Source organism: Harpia harpyja, chromosome 20 (genome assembly GCF_026419915.1).
Source record: "Harpia harpyja isolate bHarHar1 chromosome 20, bHarHar1 primary haplotype, whole genome shotgun sequence".
Lineage (NCBI taxonomy): Eukaryota > Metazoa > Chordata > Aves > Accipitriformes > Accipitridae > Harpia > Harpia harpyja.
The window spans coordinates 1506671-1526754 of record NC_068959.1 but is presented as its reverse complement, the minus strand read 5'-3'; the positions used below and the strand labels follow the sequence as shown (position 1 = coordinate 1526754).

General features: G+C 44.0%; 1 protein-coding gene across 4 annotated transcripts in view; it reads right to left on the bottom strand.

The window, feature by feature from the left end:
- Nucleotides 1-6924: 6924 nt before the first annotated feature.
- Nucleotides 6925-20084, bottom strand: part of NR3C1 (nuclear receptor subfamily 3 group C member 1) — a 73790-nt gene continuing 60630 nt past the window's right edge. For all 4 annotated transcript variants that reach the window (XM_052816281.1, XM_052816280.1, XM_052816283.1 and 1 more), the window contains 3 exons: nucleotides 15570-15700; nucleotides 12229-12386; nucleotides 6925-11294 (listed from right to left, as the gene is read on the bottom strand). In XM_052816281.1, coding sequence (XP_052672241.1) covers nucleotides 11142-11294; nucleotides 12229-12386; nucleotides 15570-15700 — 442 coding nt within the window. In that variant the 3' untranslated portion in view covers nucleotides 6925-11141. The remainder of the gene's footprint in view (nucleotides 11295-12228; nucleotides 12387-15569; nucleotides 15701-20084) is intronic.

Genomic DNA, 20084 nt, shown 5'->3' with positions numbered 1-20084 from the left:
TGTGGAAGCAACATCCATCGGGTTTCTATTGGTTCGCCAAGCGTTGGGTTGGTTGGATTTTTTTTATTTTTTTTGGTAATTGCTCTGGTTTGAGCCTTGTAGAAAGGTACTTTTTTTGTTTGTGGTAGGAACTGTGCAGTTCTGCTGCAGCTCGGCTAAAGCTGCAAGCCAAAAAGGAAAAAAAAGAAGAGAGTATGAGAGAAATGAGGAATTAAAAAGTGCTGGGTTTTAATTTAGGATTGCTTCTTGCAGGAGCACAACTGCGGATGTGGTGGGGCGGTGGCCAAGGCAAGCACCCGCGGTGGGACGGGGCCAGCGGGCTCAGCCCTCCGTGATCTGGTGGCAGAGATGTGTCTCTGCCTGCACCCGTCCTGCTCCGCGGTGGACGGCAGTGGTTCGGACACAGCTGCAATTAAAGGGTGACTGATGGCTCAGTAATCTGAAAAACATGAGTCGACCATTTGTAGAGCAGCATTAATAACACCATCTATAAGGGGAAACGGCAAAAGTGCTGTACTTCTGGCAAGGGAAAAATATTTGTCAAACTGTTTGTGAATATTATTTAGGCAGATAATATTTCTTAATAGCTTATTGGACAAATATTATGGTTCCAGAGCTCCTGATTCCCTTGGCAGCTCTGTTTTCCCTCGTTCATTACTGTATCAGTGACTTCATCCCGGTCCATCTCGCTGGGACGGTCCATGTCCCATGTCCCCAGCTGTGTTGCTGCTGGGGGACAGGGAAGCCCTTCCATGCCTACGGCCTGGCGGCACCGGCAGCCGCGAGTCCTGCGGGTAAAGCACTTGCCCGGTGTTTGCCCTGTGCTCCCGGTGCCTTCCAGCACATCAGCAGCGCGGTGCGGCCGTCGGTGCCGGGGGCTCAGGGGATGGGATGGAGCCAGGATGAGCCCGGTCCTCCCTCTTGGTGGGTGCAACCACCCAGGGCATCCCAGGCAGCTCCCCCAGCCAGAGCCGGGGTGCCCATGCCCGGCCGGGACGGAGAGGGCAGCTCCCCGCCGCAGCAGCCGGGACACGGGGGTTTGAAGGATTCGGCGCCTTGTGCACGGTCTCGTTAGCTGCCAGGCTGATTAACACCCGCTCCCATGGGACGTCTCGGGCAGCAGGAGAGCGGGGCAAGACCCGAGCCTGTCGGGTGGTGTTTCGCCGGGGCAGCCTGTCGGTGGGCAGCTCGGCAGGGCTGTCGTGTGACCTGGCAAGTTAGCCTTCTCTTTGGGCTGGGTTTTTTTTCTTCTTTTTGCTGCTCTCTCAAAGTGAAGTTCATTTGGGAGGTGTTTGACTAATCACCCATCCATGCATTACCGTATCTCGCAGAAGGGGCTCTTCGGTTATGCTGCACAAAGCGTTATTCCCCCTCCCGGAGACACTCACTGGCACTGCTGCACCCTGAGCCCCCCCACCCCCCCGCTTTGTGCCCATTTATTGTCAGAGTTTGTATCTGAGTGGGGCTGCTTTGCTTTTAGTGCCTGCTCACAGTCATCTTCAAACTAAGGTGGCACATTTCTACTAAGGTAATTAATTAGAAAGACATGCATAGCAAACTACATAGGGCATTCACCTGGGGCTCACCGTGCGGCAATGGCTGTTCCCACTGGAAAGAAAATCCCTACCTGGGGGACAGGGTGGCTGCGCGGAGCCGGCCCCCCCCTTGGGGTGCGGGGCTGCAGCGGGGTGGGAGGGGAGCGGGGATGCACACGGACCAGCTACCAAACCTGAAACACCTACAGAGGGTTCTTCTGATGAGATGTGTATAATGTAATCTGTATATATGCTGCATAAAACTTTTAGATATTAATATTACTCTTAGTAATAAATATTTTACATACACACACACACACAGAGCAGGCAGGAGCGTCTGCAGCAAGAGGATGGAGTGCAACCACAGCACAAGAGATGTCCCTGGTAGCTGCCCTTTACCTGCATGTCCCCCCGCTCCTCAGGGTCCCATCCCGTCCCAGGCAGTGACCAGGGACACTTTCCTGCGGCAGAAGCAGCATGATGGTTCCCATAAAACGCCCTCGCTGCAGAGAGCAGAGGGGCTTCTCGCCATCGTTCAGCGGGATTAACACTCTGCTGGATTTTACTGCATTATTCATAACTGCTGGGATTCAGTTCACAGCCCCTCAGGCCAGAGTTTGGTTTTTTTGGGTGTCCCCCCCCGCCCTTGCAAATAGTGTCAGCACTGAAGTACAGGCACACGTGTGTGCAGCGGGGGCTGCGGCATCGCTCGCTGCTGCAGGGTGATGTATGGCACCGGGGTGCAGGGCGGTGGGTGGGTGTGCACGGCCCCCCCAGAACAGCCCACCGCCCTGGAGAGGGGAGCAGCCATGGGACAAATACACATATAGCTATGATGAGATATAAATATATATATAGAGAGAGAGATATGTACACACCTATGTTTGTGTGTGAAAGCCTTGTGACTGCGAAGCACTGGCGCTGGCCTTGCCCTCCCTCAGACACCAGCTGTGAGCAGAGGGGACTTGTCACAGTTACTGCAATTTGTCCGGACTAAAGAAAAAGGGAACGGGACGCTGGGTGCACGCGGGAAAGCTGGGAAGTGCTGTGTGTTGGATGCAACCTGGCCTGCTTCAGTAAAAAGAAGAGAATAAAAAGAAGATGGGGAGGAAAAAGAAAGGAAGGAAGAAAAAAGAAAAGAAAGGAGAAAAAAAAAAAAAAAAAAGTCTTGAAAAGAGTTTAGAAATGATGCCCTGGCCCTGCTGGGTCATGCCCCCGTTGGAGGGGGCACTGGGGTAGCTGAGCTGGCCCCGCTCCCCGGCGTCCCAAGCACTGCGTGGCGCTCACCATGGATGATACCGAGCAGGAGTTTGCCGTCCCTGCCAGCACGAACCCTTCCCACCGCGGCTCGTTGGACCCGAGAACTTCCCCCAGGGCCAGGGAGCAGAGTCCTGCAGCCCGATGCCGCGCCCACTCGTGCTTATTCCTCTTAAAACAAAGAAACATCCCACTTGAGCCAAAACTAAGAAAACCTCCCAGCAAGTGTTAGGAAAGAAAAAAAAAAAAAAAAAAAAGGAGCATGGATTTTCTGAGCTGCCGGGGGGAGCAGAAGCTGCGTTTGGCAGCAGGCTGGGAGGGGATCCACGTCCCCCTTGCTCAGCTCCTCCTGCAGTTGCAGCTCTGTCCACTGACAACCAGCTCCCAGCCATGCCCACCTCAATTGGGCACAATGGGCCACTTTTTTCAGCATGTATCACATCAAGCAGAAAGTATAACCCCTGTCCTAGCGCATTAGCAACACAATTAGTAGCTGTATTAGATGCTGCATCAGCAGTTTTCCCTCAGTCTTTTCATGTGGTTTGATCTTGAATGAACAGAGCCTATAATTAGAAGGATTCCACTTGTTATTTTTTAAACTTAAAGTTCCCTGTTGTGACCTCAGAGAATATCCTTAATTATGCTTTGGAGCTGTGCCAAGCCTATGATGTATTGAATAAGAATATTTACCACCGCCATCACTCCTTGACTCTTGCTTCAGAGCAAGTTTTTAATCAGGTATTCCATGAGCTCAAGCATTTGAGATCAGCAAACTTTTAATCCCCTGTAGAGGGTTTCTCTAGTTACCGCTCCTCCAGTCACGCTTTGACAAGTTCAATATTTACCCTTTTTTTGTTTTAAAATGTACATGTCCTAGATGATATAATATTTTCAGGTCCACCAATAAATGAAATTATCGGTAATCTTGATAAGGAAACGAACCGAACTTGTTGACGCGTGACCCTGTGGCAGCGAAGCCGGCCGGTGACCTCGCGGGGCGTGCGGTCCAACACCAGGTACCCGGCAGGTTGTCACCGATGGGCGCCCGCCCGGCGCACGGCCCGGAGGGACAGCGGCCGTTTGGCTCTCCTCCGCGTCTTCGCCTTCAGCTGCCCCCGCAAAGACCCCCCGAAGATGCTCCTGAAAGGTCTCCGCTGCACCCGTGCAGGGTGCCGGGACGAAGTCGCCTTCTCCCAGGGCAGGAGCCGGGCAGGGTTGGAGCAGGCAGGGATGCTGGTCCCCGGGGGCTCAGCCCCACAGCTCCTCTGCCCGGGCAGTGTCGGGGGCATTGGGAGGGACCCCCCCATGTGCCGTCGGACACAGCAAGCCCCTTCTCCTGGCAAGGAGTCACCATCCCACGGCCAGTGAGTCATTCAAGCTTCGGTTGTCGCCTCCCAGGGCTGGAAGGGATCCGGGGGGGGCTCGGGTCGGGGCAGCGGGTAGGTGACCGGAGGGATGCTGGAGCCAGCCTGGGCACACACGCACCTGCAGCACGGGAGACGGGATGTTGGGCACCAGGATCAGCAGGTTCGGAGGCACCAGGGCAGCCCGGGAGCCCCAGGGGCCTCATCCTGGGCCGGTCTGAGCGCGCGGCTCCCTTGGGGCTGGGTCTAAGGGGCAGGACAGGGTGAGCGGTGGGAGCCCGAGGACCAGCATCGCGCTGCTCGCTGGTTCCAGGGGACGGGGCACAGGTACCGGCAGAAACAGGCACCCCAGAATGAGGGGCAGCCGGATCTGAAGGAGGCAGCAATGACAAAATCTTGGATTTATGGACTTGAAAGGGTTGGGATCGCTACGGCAGCACTGCAGAACCTGAGCCCGAGGAGTCCTCCAAGGCCGGTCCCCCGGCAAGCTTTGGCAAAAGCACCAGCGCTAGGAACAACTTGGAGCCTGCGATGGGATAACTAGTAACTGTCCAGCCAAGGAGACTTTTTTTTTTTTCTTTTCTGTAAAATCCCAGTGCTTGTGCCTTACGTAGCAAAACTGTCTGTGTGCCCGGAGCACAGCACACACTCACACTGAAGCGGGGGAACAGCTAAGGATAAATCGGCACGTTGTGGGCTGTCCCAGAGGCAAACACAAAGTCAAGAGTGCTCGAGCTGGGACATCTTAAATGACAAAACTGTATAAATGGCATTTAATGGCACCTTTTCCAAACCAGCCTGAAATGCCATCATTTTATTGGGATAGTGTGAACAAAACAAAAACCGCAAATTTCAATCTCATGCTGGGTTTCATCCCAGTTTCCTGGAAGATGAAGACAGAGCCCACGGCAGCACTGCATAGTAAGATGGCAGGTGAGAGGAGCGCTGCCCGTCTCCCTGCGGCTCAGCACCACGCACACAGAACCCACCCTGCCAGGGCAGGAGAGCTCCGCATCCCCTTCGGACACGCTCCAAGCAACGGCTGACGTCTCGGGAAGGGTACATGGGAGATGCAGAAACCCTACAACGAAACGGATTCTGGTTTTGTGCCACTTGTTTCACAGATACTTTTCACGTAAATGATTTTTTAAATGCAATAGGACAAATCAGATTTTGGGTGGAATGTGAAGACATCTAGTAAGTGATGTACTCTGCCATGAAGTGTATTGGAGACCATGAGTTGGTACTGTAGCCATAAAGCGGTTATTTTATCTTAATAGCTGATGTATCTCCTTAAAGCATCTTTTCGTAATTGTTACATGGAGAAACGTAGTTATCATAAATCCTGTTGTATCGCCTCTGACCCCCATCTACAGCCATCCTGCTTGGAAAGTACCAAAGTGAAATTTATGTAAGCCTTTGTTTTAATTGCAAACAATTCAAAGAAATCATTCCCTGCTGGGAAGTTGGCATTTTATGTTGCTATTAAATGAGATTTTATTATAGCATGAATCTCACATTACCATTCAATGGGGGTAAAGGCATGAGCTATGTTAAGGAAAAAAAAAAATCACCAGTTTTATTTACTGATGGTTTGAAGATACATTGCTTTTTAAAAACTCAGTCACATGGCAAGAAAGGAATTTTATGGCAGCATTTTTTGTTCCGGGGCTGTGAGACTTTCTCAGTACAAAGTGCAATGTCTTTACCACCCATCCAAAGCTGAACGGAGGTATTTTTCAGCATTGCTAATTTAGGAAATACTTTTTCACACAAGTTCAGTTAAGTTCTGCTTTCGGGAAGTTACGACCTTGCTACGCAGGGTCCCGTCCCAAGGGCAGTTTAACCCCTTCGGCTGGATTGCCGCAGCCCAGCCCCCGTTCCCGGGATCAGTGTCCCAACCCCGTCCCCCCAAAACCAAAAAACCCCCAGAGCAAACGTACCATTCAAAGTACCCCAGTGCCAACGGGAGGGTTTAAAGGCAGCGGGCAGACACCTGAGCGACGCGACCACAGCCGCTCCGGGAGGGATCTAAACCCGGACTGGGACCCCGGCTGGGAGGGGGGGACCGGAGAGCTGCCCCCGCCCCGCTGCTGTCCTTTAATTACTGCTCTGCCATTCCAGGCCACTCTGCGAGTGGAAATCACGCCCAAATAGGTACGAAGGCAGACACGCGTGGCAAACACGAAGACTTACAATGAACACCCAATGCTTTGTATTATATTTTGTTTTCCCTCTATCACTAACTTTTAGGCATCCGGTACCTGCCTTGGTAAGGAGCTGTCATCAACGTTCTGACAACTATGAGATGGTTAAGAAGCATTGCAGTAACAAAATAAATTTTTAGTCAATTCTTTTTTTTTTTTTATAAATACACTGCGTGCTGTTTTTCTTAGTTTAATTGTCCTGACAGCTTTACACCCATCTATCTGATGTGTGCACAAGTCAATTTGCTCAGATGCACAGCCCTGCTGATTTGATTAGAAAACTGTGGTACAGACTCCCCTCCAGAAAATGGATGTTATGTATGCAATGGCAAATCCGGCAAGGTTTGGGAAATGCAAGTAATGATTTTCAATTAAATTGTTAATCTGAACTTAATTCTCAGAAATTCCCCCACTCTAGAACTTAGCTATGGCAGCAATTAGCTTTAGTATAAATAAATTTTGCATGAGGTGAATAACGAAAACAACATAAACAGACTCGGTTGTCAGAACCAATCCTTTCCAGGTACACAGCAAAAACTCTACAAAAGCATTTTGGAGCCATTTAATGAAAAAAGCAGAATTTTATTATATGGTTTCTGTCCATTATTCGGCATTGCTGTAAATGGCTCACATTTACTGCAACTTCTGTACAGATGTGTGGCTTTGTATTACCAGAACAGCAAATTTAAATGAAAAAATAAATGTTCAACAATTCCACACAAGCTTTTACAGTCCAACATTTCACTGAGTAGGTGAAAACTACAGACTTGTTACTACAGAATTATTCAGCATGAATAAAAAACTACAACTTTTATTTTTAAACAGGAGTCACTGGTTTAATTTTTTTTATGCTGTTTAAAATTACTGTGATAAAAATAATGATTTTTTAATAATGCCATACACCGGTATGATATAGGATTTGTCCCCAGTATATATCTTTTGTTTAATATACAAAATAGAATAATGACACATCGCTGACTCTATGCTGTTACGCGAGTTAGTTTGGAGGTGGGGGATATTTTCATACACACAGCCTTTCATCAGAAAACGAGTGCTTCTTGCTGTTTTAAAGAGGCCCTAATCCTTTCCTGAAAATTTGGTTCCTATGTAACATCGATGGCTCAGCAACACCCGGTTGCAGGCTGGACTAGGGATAGAGCTTAACTAGTATGTAATACATATGGTCTTTTAAAAATCTCACTCTAAGGTATGGCCCTGAAGTCCTCACTCGCTGAAGTTCGACTACGGGAAACGGGATTGAGCTGACGTTCATCCAGGCACTTCCTCCCGTTTTCTACCTTCTCCCGTGAAAATGGCGAGGTCCTTTTTCGGCTTCCACTGGCACCCATTCCCAGCCCCCTCCCTCCCAGCTGCAAAGCTCCTAACCCCCTCGGTTTCTGCCGCCGTTGCGGGGGCGATACCCCGGCTGTGCGAGACCGACAGCAGCTCCTCTCCATCCCCGCTCCCTGGCTGCTCCTACGTAAGGCCATTCCTAGCGTTCGTTATGTGCAAGTTCCACCACGCAGCACGTGTGTGTCCTGAGCTGCCGGCGGCGGCCGTCCCTCGGTCGGATGCATGCACTTTGTGATAAGGCACTGAAGAGACGAAGTCAGAATTCTCCCTGCTTTATCCAGAGTGCAGATACTACCCACTGCTACAAGGACTACGGATACACAGAACATGGACTTCTCACTGCCTACTAAAGCACTACGTATTTTTAATTGTGAAGTTTAAAACTCAACAGCACGTACAGGACGATTGCTTTCTTCTAACATCACAGTTTCCTCTTTATTTTTTTTTTTATTTTTCTCCTTAAACCCATAAGCTAAAAATGAATATACAGGCATATAGACAAAAAGGGGGTAGAGAGCCTCTCTTCTCCTATGTTACCAGTTCTCTCAAGGTGGTGATAATTTGTTCGTGCTCACTGCAGTTACTTTTCTGCTGGCAAAAAGAGAAAAAAAAGTTTTGTATCTTTGTGTATACAAATGCGCAAATGCTTGCACACGTGCACGCATGCACACCCGCACCCACTCTTTCACGCAAGCTCAAATCGAGGTATCTGGGGATGCAATTTTTAAAAACATTCTCTAAAGTAAAAACAGTTTTCCTTTTAACCGAAGAGCCCACCTGAAACCAAACAGTATGAAACTCCTATCTGTATCTCAAACAGGTCGCGTGAATATTCTCATTGAGTTGGGCTGAAAGTAGTAATTAAAATACTGAACTTTACCTTAACTGTTACAAAATGTACATATTCTTTACAGATCAAAGAGAAGAGAACGATTACGTTTTTTTTTATTAAAGATGATATTTTACTCCAAAGTACTGAATATAGTATCTTTTTTTAATAGGTATAACATTCAAAAAGAGATTTAAGAAAGGATGAAAATTTAGTTTCTTATTTCACTTGGAAACAAACTTTTGCTGAACAATAGAAATGTACTAGTGTATTGAGAACAACCTATGCTCTATATTTACATATTGCTGGTACCTGTATGCCTATTATTGCCAAATTTTTCAAGCTGTTTTTGCTGTGGTAGGTGAGGCTGTATATGAAATTAACCCCGTATGTTCAAAGCTGTATGTATGCATGCGCACACACGCATCTTTCTGGCTTACATTTTTTGCAGCGGAGGTCTGATTTAGCAACGAATCGTGAATGGTAACCAACCATACAGATAGGAGTATTTCATCCAAGCTCCAACTTGAATTTTTACACAGTGATTTGATAAACATAAAATCAACCCTAAAAACATCCACTGAACACAGGTTTTCCTTTCTAAACAGAGTACTTCTTTGGATACTAAACACCGATGCCTTCAGTACTACCTCCAGACAAACCACAACTTGTACGGGTTACCATTCAGCATACTTGTGACCCCTACAAAAAATATAATTACATGTATCATGATAAAGCAATCTGTCATCTAAAAATCATCCTTATTATACACTATACAAGCTATTTTACAATCATTTAATAAATTGCTTTTAAAGCTGCAGTAGCCCTTCCCTTCTTTTCTCCGATCAGCGAATATACCGATTATACATATTTGAAACTATAACTAAATATAAAAATATATTAGGTTTTGTATTTTATCAGATGATCTTTCTCATTTCTATTACACAAATAATCTGGCCACTTTGAGTAAAAATCAAATTTTAGAGTGGCTTAGTAAATATTTAAATTTTGAGATACAGAAAATTGTTAAGGTGCACGTAGAAAAGGCTACTACAGCTTCTAAACGTTTTAAAATATAGTTATCAATGGCAACAAGGAGAAATTCACAAGACCTATGGTAATTTTATGGCACGCTAGTAATTCGATATGAAGGGATGCAGCCTTACAAAGACAGAAAATTTGACATACGACTCTAAGACCACGAAATCAGTAGCGGAGCTTTCCTGCTCTCCAGGAAAGAGGATGAACCGGTCAGTGACAGGTGGAGATGTGAAAATGGGTCTCTAACCACACGAGTTTGGAGCCTGTATATCCAGAGTTACAGTCAGTCAGCGCAGCTGCTCTGCTTTACTGCCTGCATGACGGTAAACATCTCACCGAAGAAAAGATCTCTAGAATCGATACAAGAAAACAGAACAAAACCAAACCACTGGGCATAATTACACATCTGCCTCTTAAGTCAATGGTATTTCTCCATATATACTTGTATGATGACAGATTTAAGTGTATAGAAAATGTGAGTTTCTCCACACAGAAGTAAGCTTTTCTTAAGCTATGCATATTTTCCTGAAAATTTCCTGATGGGCAGTCAGGACTGATCTTCTTGGCATCAATGCAGCCCATGACTCTTATAGTTATGGCTGTTGCACTATATGCAAAAATCAGGCTTTTTTTTTTTTCAATATATAAAATAACCTGCTCATTTACATCCAGTTAGGACTGGGTTAATTTTCTATGAATCTGCATATCCAACACTTTTGCACATATACCAAAAGTATTTGTTTCATTGGCATCTATTTAAATTAGATTTGAGAGTGTTCTCCCACCCACCCTGGCCCTTAAAAAATGCCAAATTTTTATGGTCACTTTGACAGTTCAAAGCTATTAGGTTAGAAAAGCCCAACCCATTTTCACATGAATATACTCAAAGATTACGGTCTAGAGGTCATTTAGGAAAGCTACGAGCTGCCCCACCTTAAAAAACCAGCTGTACAATAGGCATCTTGAAGTATTACAAAAAAATTATGTAAGAAAAAATGAACAAGCCTAGTTCACGGTATATAAAGTTAAAGGAAATTGCTAAAACCAGACAGTAATAGCTATAAAAGGCACAACTTCCCTTTTCTGATATACACTTGTAAACTTTCTTCAGGTTACATGCATAAACCAAAATGCTACCTTAACTTTAAAAAAAAAAAAAAATCCAAAACACTTTACTAAAAAAAAAAAAAAAAAAGCCTAGAAAATTGTCTCCAGCCAACTGCAGAAATTAATTAGCAGAATGTTCGTAACACAGCCTCAGATCTTGTCACCGGTGGTTTTGATGCATCCATGGATGTTGCACGAGGGGAGAGATATAATTTCTGACAAATAAGATCTATTTTCCTTTCCTTTCTCCCCAGTTATTTACCAAATGTGAGAAATCCGCTGCTTCTATAGCCTAAATCTTGGCCCTCTGTAAACCACATGTAGTGCATAATTACAAAAGGAACACGCTGCAAGGACAAAATTAACAAGTTCTGTAGGTTTTTTGTTTACAAAAAAAAAGCGCGATCATTTGACATTTTCTTAAGGCAACCCTTTTGTATTAAGGCAGTCACTTTTGATGAAATAAGAGCTTCTTGATATTTCCATTTGAATATTTTGGTATCTGATTGCTGATGATTTCTGCCAACATTTCTGGGAACTCAATACTCGTGGATTTATCCAAAAATGTCTGGAAGCAAAAGCTCAGAAGACTTTCAACCACCTACAAGTGATAAAGCAAAGAATTACTTTCACACGAATACATACAGAAGAACTATTAACCTACATCCTTCCTTTTTCCTAACTTCTGCCTGTGCTACAATGCGCAGGCCAGCTACCTGCCCTAAGTACGCCTCACACCCTGCTCAGATAATAACTTGCAACGCAGGGCAGACATGCACAGTTATCCTCAATTTAATCGTAAGTCTTGTAAATGGCATTCTAATATAGAAGAAGTGAAGAGATTGGGCAAGATCTTTACAAATACTGAAGAGATTTTGTATCAATTCCCATTCTAGCATATAAATAACATACATACGGATAAGCTTAATAAGATCTTTCCAGGTGCTTGTTACACTAACAAGAAAAAATTTTGAGGTGTCAAAGTTTCCTTTGCCTTATCCAGCTTAAAGACTACTTGGACTACTTTCTACTATATGCACAATTTAGAGTACATATCGCAAAAAGGAGACAGCTTGAATTCTGAAATTCCTTGCAAAATTAGACCGCTACTAATACTGAAAATAGCACTGATGCATTATTTTAATGTATTTTCAAACAATTCCACAGATTCTTGAATAGTTTGTCTCTGAGATAGTACTGTTTTTAAACTTCACATCTCTGCTACTACTGCAAAATCATTTACAGTTTCCGAGTTCCTCCATTTTAAAGCAACATCGTTTCTAAAAACTAAAGACACTGAAAATTGTATTAATTATAAAATTAATTGCTGGGGAGTCCACTGCAAAAGTAGCCCGAAAGCACCATGTTCACCTCTTTAAATTAGCCTTTAGTTAGACAGTAGGGGAGCATGACGACCTCCTCCACCCCACCCCTCCCAGATATTTATCCCTTTAAATAGAAGGATAGAGGAGATTACTGTCATATCCCCAAACTTATTTATCTGGAACGTCTACAGCATTCCTTTAAGAACTTACATCATGCATAGAGTCCAACAGTTTAGTCAGTTGATAGAATCGCTGCCAGTTCTGGCTTGAGTTCCCTTCTCTCTTCACTATGGCCTTTCCCAGCTCTTTAATGTACGTCATACGGATTTCTTCAAACAAAGATTGACTCTTCAGGCCTTCCTTAGGAACTGTAACATTGATATGAACCTTTAAGACATTATACATCTATGAACTGTGTCATTATTTAAGTTCTCTTACGTTAGTTACACAAAAATGACGAAAAGGAAAAGGACTTGGACTTAATGAAATGATAGCTGAGAGATAAGGAAAGAGAGCAGAAACTGAGACAGATGACTAGTTGAACAAATAGTATAGGACTGCTGGCAAAATAAAAATAAAACACCCCCAAAGGCAACCCTACAAGAAATAGAGGGAAGGGAACCAGACCATGGAGGCAACAACACTAAGCCCTGGAAGTGCCCTGATGAAGAACCACCAGGGCTGGAGCTCCTGTGTTCTCAAAGCCTGGGGAAACGTCACACTGGAAAGATTCCACAAAAAGTCTGTGTGCCAAGGGAAGAACAAGGGTAGGATCACAGGATGGCTTGGCTCAGAAAGGATCCTGAAAGATCATCTAGTTCCAAGCCTCCTGACATGGATCAAGTAACACGTCCAGGCAAGGCAGTAACAGCGACTGGACAACAAAGTGACTGCCCAAGCCAAAGAGGACGCTGGTCCCAGGCAGAGCTTCTTGGAATAGGGATGGGACATCGAGATGGCGCTGAACAGATGAAGAGCTGTGGGTTAGAGACCCAAGGTGTGGGGACCGAGGCCCATATTCACTCAAATCCATGTTAAATTCCTGTGCCTACATTCTCCTACTAGGATGGTCCTTCTAAAGGCCAAGGACTAATGAACAAATCAGGACAAATCAAGCATATGGACTCCAGTGGTCCTTAAGATGCTTGATGTGAAGCCTTTGATTACCTTGGTGAAGTGAATGGAAAGAGCTGAAGATAGAGAAGCGAGAGAGCTGAGACAAAGCTGACTGAAAGCAACAGAGGAGGAAAGAGGCCACTAAAGCACACTTCCGTCCTTAAAAAAAAAAAAATCCAACCCTCACTACACTGTCAGCATCCATGAGATGTTGGAGTGAAGCATCTTGACTGCCTTGCCTACACAGGAGATGACAACATGTCAACTGTTGCTTCAATAATTTAAATGGAAAAGGCCTATGAGCTACATCTATGTGTGAGCTATGTGTCTAGACCTGCGTGGGATTCCTGTTTTACTCCTCCTCCTCTTGGAAAACTTGCACAGAAACACAATAAACAGAAATTAAAATTGTGAAGTCATGGATTAAAAAGCTGTACAAATTTCAGCTATTCAATTTTCAAAGCTCCACAATGTACCACTTACACAATGTATGTACTCAAAAAGAGATGTGAAAATATATTGTCTTTCACTGTAAATATAACAAAGAGGCCTTCTGCTGGTTAACGCCAGTGCTTGCCATACTTCACTTATGAATGGGCTTAATTCTACGAGTGTTGCCTCTTCACCATTTCTGCCGTGGAAATTCCTTTAAGGAAATTTCCAGTTCCTGCAAGGAAAGTTGGCCTACGCCACATCCAAAACACTTGAGGAATTTTCGGGAGAGATTTCAGAAACTGCTTTAAATCTGCAGTTTTGGGGAAGTTTCAAGTTCCTACAAAGCTCGCGGCAGTGTGGAGCTGAAAGTTTCCTCTGAAAAGAGCCCTTGTCCCAGTTCTGGGCTTGGCAGGCGAGGCTGTGTTGGTCCTTGCCAGGCTGCCGAGGTGACGGGCCCAGGGAGGAACTGGTCACGGCAGCGTACCGCATCCGACATCTCTCCCGCCCGCACGCGTCACCCGGGGCTTCGCAGTGCCTACAGCGCAAGATCCTCCTGCTTTCATTAGGGAAAAGCCCAAAGCTACCAAGTTCTCATTTGCTTCCAAGAATTAATGCTGTTATTCACTGGAAATATTAAAGAAGGAATGTTTGAGTCCTCAGTGTAATGAACTGTCTAAAATATTTAAAACTATGTATTTTTAATGGTGTAGAAGTACTATGCTGAGAAGTCTTTACTTGCATTGTTGCTCTTACTGATACTTTTAAAACATACTAGCATACCTGTCGCTACACTAAAGCAAAAATAATCTTCTGTCAAGCAGAAGCAGCAAAGGCTCCAGGGAAACTACAGTCACTGCCTCAGACACGGCGTTCTCAGTCCTGTGGGACCGTGGGTGTCGGTGTGACGGCCACAGGACGGGATTTCTCCAGGCCAGGCACACGCTGTAACGGCTCAGACAGACCAAGTGGTGCAGGCGAGGTGCCTGGCTCATGCCTACACGCACGCACACACACACACTTTACTACTGAGAGTCCCTGGATTGCAACGGAGGCAGGGTTACAACTGAGCTTCCTCAGGTGGCTACAGCCCTACTGTGCACGAAGAGGAAAAAACCACCCACTAGGTACCAACGACTATGAATGCAGGGTAAAAATAACACTGTCAGTGTTTCATATTGGTGTATGTCTGTGTATTCTAAAAAGGACTATTTTGACACTGACGTTTCATGCTGTACAGACAACAGAATTTTGCTAAGCTGTGACTTGTTTTAACAACAAGCATATCCTATCAAAGACATAAAAACCATCATGTAATAGATTAGATAGATTAGATAGCTTTGGTATATTAGATAAATCTACCTTATGATACCTACCATAAAACTACCATAGACTTTTAAGATGCAAATGCAAAAAGCTGTAGTTGTATTTAACAATTTTAAGTTAAATTCTGGGGGAGTTTGATAACTTTTTTGGGGGAAACTGCTTCACTGGATCAGAACTTCCTCACAGGTGGTGGTGGTATTTTTTTTTGTCTGGGTTTTTTTTGTTGTTGTTTTGGTGTTTTTCTTTTTTTGTTTTTGTTGTTCTTGTTTTGGTGTTTGGGTTTTTTTGCTTGTTTGAGTGTTGTTGGGTTTGGGGTTTTTTAAAGTATTTTATGGGCACGAAGTCATAGCTTTGCCCATTTCTTTTGGTCCTGAACTCCTCAGCCAGTTTGTGATTTATGTGTTTTTGAAGAATTTCAGATTACAATTTTGAGTTAGGCCCCTCTGTTGCACTTGGGAAGTTTTGAACACAATCCATAATATCTTAGCATGAATGTCTGGCATCTGCTAAAAGCAGAATTTCCTTCACTAACCCTATATGATCAGGTGCCAAGCAGAACATTTTGACTTTTATATGCTATCAGATACCTACGCACAATTTTAAACTACACACGCACACTCAGAATACTGGCAAGTTAAACTTACACTGTTCACATAGGTATTTAACTATTCACCTACCTGTAGAGAGGAGAAGCAACGTTTTCATGCAGAGATACTCTTCATATGAGACTTGAAGCCGTGATAGCTCTCGGGCAACCATAAGCATATGTTTGCATTGTTCGTACATACAGGGTAGATTCATTCTCTGCCTGAGAAATAAGAGTATAAAAATTAGTTAAATGCCTAGCTATCTAAAAATTCTAAATCTAACTTTTTCCATGCTTCATTCAAGAGCAGCAGGGGTTGTAGAGGCAGATGACAAACTAGTATGTATCTATCTTGCAGCAAAACAATCTTTGGTTTTCTCTAGTGAACACATTCAGGGCAATTGCCTTCGTCACCACATATAAACACTGGCCTAGAAGTGCAGCATGAGGGGAGGATGACGTATGAAATCCCAGTGTTATAAAGGAAGCCAAGGACTGATCAGAAAGCTCTGTTATCAACAGACAACACATAACAGTTCATCACAAACTTGACAAAAACCCCCAAGTTTAGGCACTGTGTGACCAACTTCTTGAAGTCTGGCAGTCCCAAAGTATTTAATCCATGTAAAGAAACATGATGGTATACTATACTAAGAGATGAGATGAGATTTCTCTAATTCTGTCAATACCTTTGAGAAGTCCACCTACATTTAATACATATTTGCTCACTAGTGATAGCATCAACTTGCCATAACTTCTCGATTTTCAAAGTGACTTTAGACTTCTCATGTTCTTTTTACGTTCTTAAGAAGATGCCTAGTATTGCAATTAAATTTTGTTACCTTTATACAGTAACAATAAGGTTTCTAACCATAAATGGAAAGACATGTTGACAACCAAAGGAAAACCTTGGAAAGCACTTACTTGGAATCAGAATGACAAACATTAGGTATTTATAATTTTTTCCTTTTATTTTTTCTATTTTAATGAAACCCTGCATCAAGACAGGAACCCCTCCTTTTATTTAGTACCTCGCCTGGCACAACAATCCTCTTTACATGTACTTTTATAGCTGGTTACTGTGAATACTGCAGAATTACAGTTTTGGGTGGGAAATAAACAAGAACAGATTAATTCTGAAGAGTGTAAGAGAGATTTGTGCTTTTCCATGTAAACTTTTGGAGAGAAAAAGATAGGCAAAATAGTACATTTCAAATGCAATGACTACACAAGCTCTCTACAGTGATGCCAGCAATTTATTTCTCATTACTGATGTGTCACCTTTCCTAAGACATCACCTATTCAATATTATAATCTAAACAAAGACACAGATAGAACTGAAACCCAGTATAAGTTAAGAGTAAGACTGGGTTTTGAAACTACACCAATTCCTCCAAAGCGGCTATCATTTTTCAGTTCTCCCTTCCTTAGCCCTTCAAGAGAATTATATAATGTACCCTCACAAGCATCCTAAGAAACCCTAAGTGAAAGCAAGAAGAAACACACACCTTTCTCAAGGTGCAAAAACCTAAGAATAATAGGAATTCACATGGGCTTTGAAAGACATAAAGCAATACAAGCTATTGAAACTGTACTAAACCCAAATCAAGCACAAGTCTAAAACCCCGTCATTTCCAAATGCATGCTGTTGGACAATTCCTTCTGGGTGTAACAGGACTACGTGCGGCACTGCCTTATACACAAATGGTATCTACAGCTATACACGTGTATGCACATACACGAACCTAGAGACACCGGCATTATGTTAGACTTCAATAATCAAGGAGTAACAGTGAGAATACAAAGTACACGAGGTAAGGTGCATGAAATAGGAATAAGTGTAAGATGCTCAGTTGTAGGATGTTTCTCAGGGCACTTGACAGAAAGCCACTATTTGGCTGTTTGGCAAATTTTCTCCTAACTCCTCTGAGTTGTATCAAAGGGCATCTTAGATGTTTCAAATTGAGTAATTTAAACACATTGTAAGACAGGGCTCAGCAGTTTTCCTCATGTAAAACTGTTACCATTTCTGGGCAGAAGGTTAAAATAAACATTATGAAATGGGTTAGCCTGTCATTTATTTCTATCTGCTATAAGTGCAATCACATCTGCAAGTCTGAAAATCTATATGAAGACATGCGGATTTTTGGTAATACCACGGCTATGCAAATTGCAGTCCTCAAAAACCGAGAGTAAAACACAGCCCCCCTTCCCTTCAGGGAAGCCTGAGTGCACAGATGAGCTCTGCACTATGCCCTGGAGGGCAGCGGATCCAGGCTGTGTCAGAACAAGAGGGAAGCTGATTCACTGGGTAGTCCTTAATGCTGGCGAAGGGTCTGGGAAGAGGTCCCAGACATTTCCCCCCGCAGATCTCCTGGCCAGAGCGCATCAGATGATCTCAGCTGCCACAGGGCTGTGCGCCGAGGGAGGCCGTCCAAGGTCCAGGTCGAGTCACGGACCAAAGACCCAGCAAAAAGCAGCGGCTGCGGGGCTCTCGTCTTGCTCCCTGCTCGGCTTCACTGGTACCACTCCCTATAGAGGGCATTTAGTAACTTTATGAATTAATTTACCCACACATAAACCAGATATAATACTTAAACTAGGTACCATACTGAGCTAATGAAAATAGGTATACTTAGCGATGACATCACACACGATTTCTTCTTAGCAGAAGCTATCTACAGAACCATACTGACTTCGTGGAGCCTTCAAGCAAAGCCCTGGTGATAACCAGGGCTGGTAAGCCAGGGGAAGCTGTAAGGTCTGGCAGCTGCCTGTACTCCACAAAAGCTCGGGAGCCGCTGAGGCAGGCAGCAGAGCCGGTGCTGAGGCCCGGGGGAGCACCAGCCAGCTCCCCGGTGACATGGGGTGGATCGCAGCAGTTTGATGCTTTTGCAATTGCTGCCACTCATATAAACTGAGACTTAAACAGCCAACTGACGGCATTTTATCACTTTTGAAGTGATCCTGCTTTAGCGATCTAGTCCGATTTGAATCGCCTTCTTGTTCTGTAAGTATCTAATATTCCTCTGCTTTTGTAACCAGCTACCCTAGAAAAGAGCACGCAAGTCGGGCATTAGCTGCAAGTTTTAGCTCAGTGAAAGCCCATGTAAGGTACACGGACTGTACATATGCATTCTGTGTGGGATGCATGTTGATGATGAAAGCATGTGATGATTTTCAACACTGCTGTGAGTCATTCAGTTCAGCTAAGTCTATAAAAGATTAAAATCAGTAAACAAGATGCTGGTATTCTGAAAAACAGATGATACTGATTCCACAGAATTAGTTACAAGAGTACATTCGGAAAAAATTCTGGGAATAAGAGAACTGATAAAACATTGCTTATAAAACTGTAATCACTTGTTATTTTCTTTCTATTCAAATAATACAAATACAGATATTCTGTATGACATATAATATTACAAGGACAAATGAGACCAAGGAGTTGACCTCAAACAAAACAGAGCAAAGAGCTAAGATGATAAGCATGCAAACAGAGTCAAAATCCTAAGACACGGAACTTCCAAGAACTTATTTCTAAAGCTAGGCAGCAATTCAATGGCATTTGCTACTTGATGAACACAACCGTGCATTACTTACTGTTGCTCACTGTAATTTCATGTACACTATGACATATCTAGAGACCTAAAGCTGATATAATAATAGTGCCAGTTCCAACAAAAGCATATTGCGAATCAAAAATTGTGGAAACAATTATACAATACTACAAAATCACAGGTTTATACAATCTCCAAATACTAAATGATGGTTTAAAGCCTAAGATTTATTAAGCTGCCAAACTTTTCAACAACTTGAAATGAGGAGGGGTTTTTGTGTGTATATACCTCTATCTCTAAAAAGATACATACATTATATATGAAATTGCCAGCTGATATAGGCATAACTCCATAAAGAAGTAATTCTTGTTTTGAAACGTAAAATGAGCTTACTGAATAGTCACACACTAATCCATTAAAGTATATTATTTCTATCCAGAAATGAAGTATAGAAACGTAAATCTAAAATATTTTTCAAAGCCTTAAGATAACTTAAAATACATTTTTGCCCCTCACTTGATGAAGAGCTGAATAAGACTCCCCTCTCCCCTCTACCCATTTGGAGATGAAAACCTATCACTGGCTGCTCTGTAGTTTTTCCCGGTGCAGAGCATTAGCTGGGGAAGGAAATACCAGTTTTACACACTAGAGGACTAAGGTGTGCCTATGCAATGCAGTGGCAGTTTTTCTATTGACTGAAGTGGAAACGGGATTGGGCAGTAATCGCCATCCAACAGATTATCGACCCAAGGGAGCACTAAACGTTTGCCATTTTCCTGCCCAGGTCTACCAGCACCAGCTCTTCAGGTCTGGAGCCCTCGATGCCGTTCCCTCCCCGAAGGCTGGGGACCACTGCTACCTTCACTGCCTCATCGGGTGAGCATCCGCAGCACGCTGCTCGGATCACCCCACCTCCAGCTACAACCAGTTAGCTTGTAAGAGGGAGAGAGAGAAAGAGGCTTCATTTCAAGACCTCAATCGACTGGACTAGCCAGGAGTGCAGAAAAAATGGAAGCAGGAAGAATGATGAAGTGACCTGTATTCTT